Source organism: Lissotriton helveticus, chromosome 12, assembly GCF_964261635.1.
Source record: "Lissotriton helveticus chromosome 12, aLisHel1.1, whole genome shotgun sequence".
Classification (NCBI taxonomy): domain Eukaryota; kingdom Metazoa; phylum Chordata; class Amphibia; order Caudata; family Salamandridae; genus Lissotriton; species Lissotriton helveticus.
The window spans coordinates 168,395,685-168,405,242 of record NC_136073.1 but is presented as its reverse complement, the minus strand read 5'-3'; the positions used below and the strand labels follow the sequence as shown (position 1 = coordinate 168,405,242).

At 43.1% G+C, this 9,558-nt stretch overlaps 1 protein-coding gene across 1 annotated transcript in view; it reads left to right on the top strand.

Annotated features, from left to right (window-relative positions):
* The first annotated feature begins 607 nt into the window (after nt 1-607).
* Nucleotides 608-9,558, top strand: part of LOC144799010 (uncharacterized) — a 449,787-nt gene continuing 440,836 nt past the window's right edge. Inside the window, exon 1 of the mRNA XM_078670160.1 lies at nt 608-828. Within this exon, the coding sequence (XP_078526286.1) occupies nt 768-828 (61 nt within the window). The 5' untranslated portion in view covers nt 608-767. The remainder of the gene's footprint in view (nt 829-9,558) is intronic.

Here is a 9,558-nt window from a genome sequence, read left to right as displayed (position 1 = left end):
AAGTGAGTTAATCCACTTCCGCCACCGGGTCAATGGTAAATGGCAAAATTCCCTGATAAACAGTCACTCTGATTGATGCCAATTTATGTTGGTAATAAAAGTGATATCACACCCTGCAAAGTTCCTGATTCCTGGTTTCTGTACTTTCTTTTTATTTATAGTATATTGAAAGTGTTTTTGTTTTCAAGCCAGGCTGTCATAACATGTTCCCAATATTAATAATTAAGTGTATTCTATTATCAGACTCCTTGAATGGAAATGGAAAGGGAGTCCCTTCGGAAAGTGATAATGTGGCAGTATCAGGGTACTCAAGGTCTTGCAGTGCTATCATTAACATACGTCATCACATTACATGGCATAATATGCAAAAAAGCAATGTCCTGCTCCTCAGATAGTGTTGCTGATATGTGGGCACGACCAGGCGAGATTAGGAACCCTTAGACGGCATCCCTGTGCGTTCTATAAGACCTTCTTGAGGCTACAGAGGTGTGCCCGCTGGGCTTCCTTCCATCATTCTTTTATGGACTCCAATCAAAAGCAATCAGTGAACTTTGAAGCCTGATTATCAGTGGGACAAGTAATTACGTCTAATGTTCATGCGTTCAATGACATTCTAATGTTCCAACTCCTACATCGAGATCAGAAACAAGGCTGATGGGGTCAAAAAGCACCCCACCGCCTGCCAAGCCCTCACTTCTCACGAGGCGGCGAGCCTGCTGCAGCTGTCGACACAGGGGCTGAACGAAGGCAAGACCGAAAAAGAATAAATGAGGGCGCCCGCATGCTTGGTCTTACTTTGCATATGTTCATACTCCGCCTCTACAACTGGTAAGTACCAAAGAGTACCCTTTGGAACAATGTATGGCGGGACTTCCGGGTGGTGATGACCTCCCTGGGCTCCTGGGATTGCGGCACGAGCCAGGAAGAATTATCAAGGCGTACCTCGGACTTCTGTCTGCAAAAGGGTGGGACTGACATGAGTGTGTATAGATTTACATAGATGTTAGTACCGGCGTAGGTCTCTTAAATATGGGGGTGTTAGCTGTTCATGTGTGCAACACTTGACACATAGTTCACTCAAATTTGCACATGAATGTATCTCATGGTAAGTGTGAAATATGTTGTCGGAGAATTTGGAGGCAGATATTATAAAATATAATTAAACTATTTGTAAAGGCATTTGCCACATTTTTCGTCGCTATTTTGTAGTGAAAGATTCAGGTATAAGACCGTGATTTTAATCGTCATTTTTTGGTTTGCATCTTACTTATGTACAAAAATAGGATCTCCTTAAGATTAAGTTTCGACAATAATTCATCAATTTTTTTTTCTGTGCATTATCGAAAAGTTATTGTGCACATTTTTCCTTGTGTGCGAATGACGTGGCCAGCCACACTGAAAGCTAACACTTCATCTGCCACTTGAATGGGACATTCATGCGGGAGATTATGTGGCCTAATGGCTAGAGCAGTCGCCCTAGGGAAGCACGTATGAGTCTCTGCAGGGGTGCGCACCATCCTGTGATTCTGGGCACCTGGGGCCTTATTTATGAAGGGCTTGCGCCGCCGGTGCGTCACTTTTAACATGGGAAAAAGTGACGCACCGGCGGCGCAAGGCCTTCATAAATAAGGCCCCTGGGACCTCTTTATGAAAAGTAATGCATCGCTGCATGAAAACAGCGATGCGTCACTTTTCACTGCGTCCTCCTTGAGACACCAATAATGTGTCATATTTACAGTATGACCCATCATTGCGCAAGGAGTTACAGATACGTCAGTATTTCTGATGTATCTGTATGGCGCAAAAGTGACGCATTGCTGGGGTGGGTCACAAAAGTGACGCAACTCCAGCAATGTATCCTTTCACATGGGGCAAGCCCCATGTGAAAGGGCCTGCGTCAGTCTTACGCCTGCTGTGAGGCAGGCGTAAGAAATGGACGCATTTGTGTCCTAGAAGTGGCGCAGTGAAATCTCATAGATTTCACTGCGTCACTTCTACGACCCTTACTTGCGTCAAAACGCCCCCCTTGCATACATTATACCTGGCGCAGGTATAATATGGCGCAGGGGTTTACAAAGTGACGCATCTACCTAGATGCGTCACTTTGTAAATATGGCGTAACAAGGGAAATGTTTTACGCCACTGGTGCGTCACAAAAAGTGACGCGCCAGCAGCGTAAAAGTGACGCACAGCCTCATAAATGAGGCCCCTAATGTCCCCGTGCCCAACGATGAATGTGTCCGTGACCCAACTGGTGCTCATGTAAAGCGCTCTGATACATGCAGTTCGAGTTCCCGCTATATAAAACTCCAAAATTAAAAAATGTGTGTGAAGGAGAGGCGTCTAACCAATGAACCATTTGAAAGTCAGACAACTACAACTCTACAACGCTCCCACATAGACCATGCCAGATCAATACACGTCCAAGCAACACTGCCCCAGGGTACAGTCTGCTATCTGCCTGCTTATGCGCTTGGGCGCCTCAGCAGGAGTATGAAGCGCTATAGAAGTTCAACTAAAAAAAAATTACACATTAATAATTGCCAATTTTTTAGAAATTATAAATCGGCTGATTTGAGCTGCTGTCCAGCTCCAAGAACCATGTCCTGTAAGAGGGCCTGAGATACAGGCAATATGCAAAGGCTGCTCTCCTCCCTATGAGTAGAGGCTAGCAGGATCTGTACTTGGAACTCAGCAATTTACAATTACCAGTAACCAGGACCCAGAAATGGTTTTGAGGTTCATTTGCTGTAAAAAAAAATCCTCTGCTGTTGATTCCCACAATATAATTTTTCGTGTCATTTTTAAAAAGGCTGTGCTTGGATTAGCGCTATTTTCAAATGATTTATGCAATTTGTGACATCATTTATTAGGTCTTGGCCTTCGTGAGAGCTTTAGCTGTTTAATCGACTATTGGTTTTTCCAAATGTTTATACGTATAATACAGGAATTGAGAGGCTTTTGTTAGAAGGCTTCATGTATTGGTCTGTTGATTTGCCATTCAGATTTTGCTCCCACAGACCACAGCATACACTGCTGAGCAAATGGATCGGCCCACTTTACATAAGTAACTGCACAAAGCTTGTGCACAGTGCTCACAACTGCTTAAAAGTAGTTCCTTGCTCTTGAGTCAAAAAACTCTTTCAAAGTGTTTTGTTTTTGATTTATTTATATTATCTTTAAAAAATGGCTATTTATTTTGCTTGCACTGCACTTGCATTTGTAGATATTGATTTATTTCCTGTCTCCTATATAAAGTTGCCGTTATTTTATGTTTATTTGACATTGTAGCTGCAATTCGCGTGTTTTGTTCGGAGAGTATTTATTTTTATCACCTTGATAAAAACTCCCAGTAAAATTCATGGCACAACTTAAAGTCTTGTGTTTTTTTAAACAGCACTTTTCAAACAGCCACACAAGTAATTTTCTTTTCAAGTTAACATTTATTTTTGAAAGCATATGGCAGATAAATATATGGCTGTCTGGTTTCTTTTCTTTTACTTTTTGTGGCGTATGTTTACAATAAAAATGTTTTTAAAAAACAAAAAAAACATTGAACCATCATACCAAAGCCAGAGTTAGTGGCTTTGTTCGTGCTTGTGTTTTCATAAGACAACAGAGGTGATTGGGCAAAGGGTGTAGTAATAAGGAACATGAGCGGAAATTGTGTATACCACCAGTAATTTGTAAATAAATTAATATCTTCTCTGACCCTCAATGATGGTGACCAAATGGGAGTAAAGAAGGGTGCAGAGAAAGAATATTGAGGTAAACATATCCAATCGCACAAATATTGTTGTGGATCCGAAATATCAACAGTATTTGTATTTGGTATTTGTAAAGCGCGTATATCACCATAAGGTCTCATTGCGCTAGCTAGTGGGTCACGGCAGGACAGGACAGAAAACGGCTTTGATTTACGTGACTGAGCTAAATAACCAAGTTTTAAGTAGTTTACGGAACTTCTTATGCTCAGTCTCCAGGCGGAGGGCAAAAGGCAAGGTGTTCCAGGATTCTGGGGCCACCCGGGAGAAGGATCTACCCCCATTTCTGGCGGTACGGATCTTCAATACTGTCAGAAGAAATTTGCTTTTGGACCTGAGTGATCTAGACTGTTGATATATAGTACGTTTTTTAGCTAGGTAGAGGGGTCCTTTGTTGTTGAGTGTCTTACGTACCAGGCAACATAATTTAAAATGGATTCTTTTTTTGATTGGGAGCCAGTGAAGAGTCTTCAGACTAGGCCCGGATGGAGATTGCGTGGGCAGGTTGAGGACCAGCCTGGCCGCCGTATTTTGCACGACCTGGAGCTTAGCCAGGAGTCCTAAATTTATGGAAGCAAGTAGGGAATTGCCGTAATGCAGGCGGCTAGTAATCAGTCCCTGCACGAGGGGCATCCTGGAAGAAAGGGGGATCGATTTGAATATTTTTCTGAGACTACGCATGAGTCCATAGCAGACGCGGATCAGATTGTTAATTTGATTTAACATGGACAATTTGGAATCCAAGATTATGTCTAGATTGCGTGCCGCCGTCGCAGGTGAGGGACAGGGACCTAATATGGAGGGCCACCAATCACTGTTCCATAGTTGTCTGCATCCCCAAAGAGCACGATCTCTGTTTTGTTAGCATTTAGGAGAAGGTGGTTGTCATCATGGTGTTAATAGCTATCATACAGAGTTTATAGCGTTTTTTTGTTTCGGTGATGTCTGGTCCCATGCTGATTAGCAGCTGAGTATCATCAGCGTATGATACTGTTTAAAACCCAAAAGACTTTATAAGTTTGGCCAAGAGGGACACGCATAAGTTAAATAGCGTGGGGCTCAAAATTGAGCCCTGGGGGACCCCTTTATTAATGATTTGGCTTTCTGAGGAGAAATCACCTATTTGCACTTTAGATGAGCGATCTACCAGGTAGCTCCTGAACCAATTAAGGGCTGCTCTCTCGACACCAGATGTGCACAGGCGATCAAGGAGGATGCTGAGCGAAATGGTGTCGAAGGCAGCAGACAAGTCGAGCAGGACCAGTATAGCTGATTGCTTGGCATCCAGGGAAAGTCTGATATTATCGACTATTTCAAGCAGGGCCATTTCGGTGCTGTGGAAGGCCCTGAAACCTGATTGGTAAGGGTCCATTAGTTGGTTGTTTTCCAGATGTTGAGTAAGTTGGCGATTAACCATGGATTCTAGAATTTTGTCAAAAAATGGTAAGAGCGATATTGGCCTATAATTGGATAGTTGCTTGGGATCAGCAGAGGGTTTTTTCAAAATGGGTTTAATAATGGCCTCTTTCCAGGTGGTAGGGACTATAGACTGTGACAGGGAGTGATTAAGTATAACAGTAAGTTGGGGGAGGAAAACGGGACCAATCTTAGATAACACTTGCGCTGAGTCTGTGGGGGAGCCTGATTTTATATGATTAAGGACTAGTAATAATTCCTCTTCCGTGATAGTCTGGAAGTTAGCAAGGGGAGCAGTATAAAGAGGTACGGGGTCCGAACTACTCTCGTTCGGTATAGTGTCAGAAGGTAGTGAAAATGTTCGATGAATATCATTGATCTTTTCGACGAAATAAGTGGAGAGCGAGTTTACCCACTCCTGGGAAGTAGGCAACGGGGGTTGACAGGAGGGAGGGTTAGTAAATTCCTTAACGATGTTATACAATTCTCTCTGTGAGTTAGCTGCAAGGGTGATTCTATTGCCTAAGTATTCCTTTTTAGCCTTGGCTATATGATTCATGTATAGCCGTTGAGTGGTCTTGTAAAGTTGTTTATCCCTGCTGTCCTTGGAACTCCTCCATTTGCGTTCTACCTTCCTAACGGCAAGTTTATCTATTTTGAGTTTGGGGGTAAACCAAGGGGAAAGTTTTGTGGGACATTCAGTTAGTTTTTTGGGAGCAATACTGTGCAGAGTGGTAGTTATGGCGAGGTCAAGGCTTCTGGCACATGGTTGGGATTGGTCAGCTCAGACAGGGGAATGGGGGGAAATGTGTGGAAAAAGAGTCCAGGCTGATCTTGTTCCAGGCTCGACTTAGTTTGCTTATATTAAAAAGTGGGGGTGTTCTAAGAGAGTCTTGAAGGCGGAACCTTATCACATAATGGTCTGACGATACAATGGGGAATGGTGGATCAATTTCAACTAAAGGAGAGTTGGTAAGAAGGTCCAGGGTGTGCCCTGCTAAGTGTGTAGGACCGGTAATGCGTTGGGAGAGTCCTAAGGTGTTAAGACTGTTTATAAAATCACTTGTGTGGGGATCTGATAGTAACTCTGCATGAAAATTGAAATCCACTATTAAAAGAAAATTGTCTGCAGCCAGTGTGTGGGGGGCGATAGCCTCTATGAGGTTGGTAGAGAAATGCGCTCTATTGCCAGGAGGCCGATAGACTAGCGCACCCCGCCAAGATTTGTGACTGGTACTCTCTATGGAGAAAATGCAGATCTCCCCCCAGTCAGCTTGTGACGTCTTAATAATGTGGATATTTATATTGGTTTTAAAAGCAATAGCAATCCCCCCACCTCTTTTTTCCTTCCTGTCCAGTCTGAGTAGTTGATACTCCTGTGGGATAGCCGTGGCTATGCCGGGGTGGGAATTTTCATGTAGCCAAGTCTCTGTTATGAGAAAGAAGTCTGGTTTCTCAGAGTCTATTAATGCCCATGTTTCTATAGCATGCTTTGCAAGGGAACGGGCATTACAATAAAGGCCTGTCAGATATTTATTTGTGTATGTTTGCTGGTTCGTATGGTTGAGTTCAACCGCCTCTTTTTGGGCGTAGGTATATAGTCAGTGGTAGGATTGGGCATAGGGAGGACATTAATGGCATTCTTAGCTAGTACCTGGAGATAGGCGGGCTTACTTGTTGTATTTAATGAGTGCAGTTCCAGACTAGAATACTGGATGATGGCCATGAAGAGGAGGAGAAGATAGGAGGTCAAACGAGCAGAGTGACTGGCGACTGGTAGCGGTCTGGCGCGGACGGGCGCAGACGGGCCTGCCTTTGGCGTGCCGCTGCGCACGTCCGGTTGGCGCACCTCATTAAGAGGGGTAGGAGGTGGGCGGGACCGCTACAGTTAAAGTGACCTCCGCGTCAAAATCCTCGTGGTCAAGAATATCGATTTTAGGTAAGTAGTATCGATTTAAAAAATATCAAAGTGTTTAACATCGTTTGTAAAAATAAAGTTGTTAAAAATAGAATTTTTTTATTATCGTTATGTATTTTAGTACATATTTTATATGTGTGTGATGTTTGTTTTTTGTATAAGAATTGTTCATATTTTTGTTATATGTGTTAAAAGTTTAGTAGTTAATACATTAACAAATCCAAAAAGGACACAAAACAGCAGACCAAGGTCAAGCACAACGGTTCTAAAAGTTCTTAATATTGGGTGGTGCAACGGCTTCCAAACACCCACTGTTTTAAGGGTGCTAATTCAAGCAATAAGCAAAACCCAAAGCGGAAGGTGCACTCAAATCAAAGTCAGTAAGGCAGAAAAAGTTTTTAGATGGTTATTTCTTCTTTATTCAGTTCAAACAGGTATTTTCATAGAGCACAGGCACAGCCAACGCGTTTCGTTCCCTACGTGCCGTGGGAACTTCATCAGGGCATCAATAGAAATTACGACAACTAAGATGGCTGGAATAGCAAATGGCGACGTTGTGGGAGTTTCTTTAAGAAAATGCTAGAAAGAACGTCCCACATGCCATGGAGTGTAGGTCCGTCACGACGTATCAAGTGGGCCCAAATTCGGGCAGAGATATTCAGAAGGCTGAATTAGTGAGGAGAAAATTAGATTCAGAAACTGCGTGCCCCAAGACTGCTCTATTATAAGCTCGTATCAAAAATAAATAATACGTGATAAGTAACATCGGGGTATGTTAAGAATTAAACAAGACGCATCAAGGGTCCAAATGCGATCAGTTCCATGTGTAAGCCAAAGGTACGGCACCTATATTAGGGCGCCCAATACAGAAAATAGCAGCAAGTCAGAGCAGCAAGCCCCTGGCTTGGACCCTTGATGCGTCTTGTTTAATTCTTAACATACCCGATGTTACTTATCACGTATTATTTATTTTTGATACAAGCTTATAATAGAGCAGTTTTGGATTTGGAATAGTAAAAGTAATTCTTCTACTATCCAACATTTACCCTACTTTTGTAGACATGGGCAGGGAGAGAGGAGCGTTGGAAAGAGAACAGGACAGGAAAGAGGGTTTTGGGGTAGTTTTAAGGGGGTTGGGGGTGTTTGGGATAGTTTTTAGGGAGTAGGGTAGATCGCGCTAGTTTTTAGGGTGTGGAGGGTTTGGGGTAGTTTTCAGGGGGTGGGGGTTCCGGTTAGTTTTTAGGGGGTGGGTGGGAGGGAGTCTGGGGTCATTTTTTGGCAGTGGGGGGGTTCGGGGTAGTTTTTAGGAGGTAGGAAGGAATCAGGATAGTTTTTAGGGGGTGGGGGTTTGGGGTATTTTTAGGGGGTGGGGCGTTCGGGGTAGTTTTTAGGGGTGGGGAATTAGGAGTTGTTTTTCGAGGGTGTGGCGGGTTCGGGGTAATTTTTCAGAGCATGGGGATGTATTTAGGGCTCAAGGTAAGAGGGACGGGGGTGGTAAGCTTAGCCACGGATATCTGTTTACCATGCATGCCATTACCAGACAAATGTGTGGTAAAGAAATGAATGGTTAAGCAATTCATGGTTAAGGCACTGTCTTTGTTGAGACTGCGTTGTAAAGGTAGTCATTGTAGAGGAACTCATTGTTCCGACATACAACCGGATGTGACCAATAACGCTGGTAATCAGAGATTTCCGTAATAGTTAGTGTGTGCGAGGAACACGGATGATAAATCGTGCCAGAACTCTAGTGTTGCAATATGAGACCACTATCCCGCCGTCCCCTCTTTTTCTTAAAATTGTGTGTTGATTCAGGCATGGCTTCCATTTGGGAGGCACAGTGCTTGTATCTTCCTTCACTTAACTTCCATGTTTTTAATGGGCTTACTAGCCAATGTTTCAAAGCACTGCTTCGTTACATGCCAACCTATGCATACATGGTAAAATGCTGTGACAGTGACACTGTAACACACCAAACTTGTTTCTATTAGACATGGTGAAATTAAATGGCTTGCCCAGAATCACAGGAATTTGAGGCGACTCAAACCCAGTTTCATAGTGTTACATCCCTTCACCTTTTTATTCCATTTAATTTTACGGAGAAATACATTGTCGCACTTTAAATTGTTTTAACCTTGATAGTAGTATTTGTTTAATCACATAACAAATGAAACACCAATAGATTCTGTTACACAGTGTCGGATGGGTAATGTAATGAGATTGCAGACCACATATTTTCACTCTTTACTGTGCTGCCTTGGGATATGACATGCAGAAGCAAAGTGCACCTAATATTTCACATTATTGGGCAATGTTTTGATTTATTCTGGCACAGCACTCTCCCCACAAAACACACCCATCCCTATTTTATGTGTGCACACATTTGGGTGGGCTCTCCTGAATCCGGGGCAGGTTCCTCGCATGCAGCATTGTATGAAAGCTCAATGTTCCAGCAGCAAGACA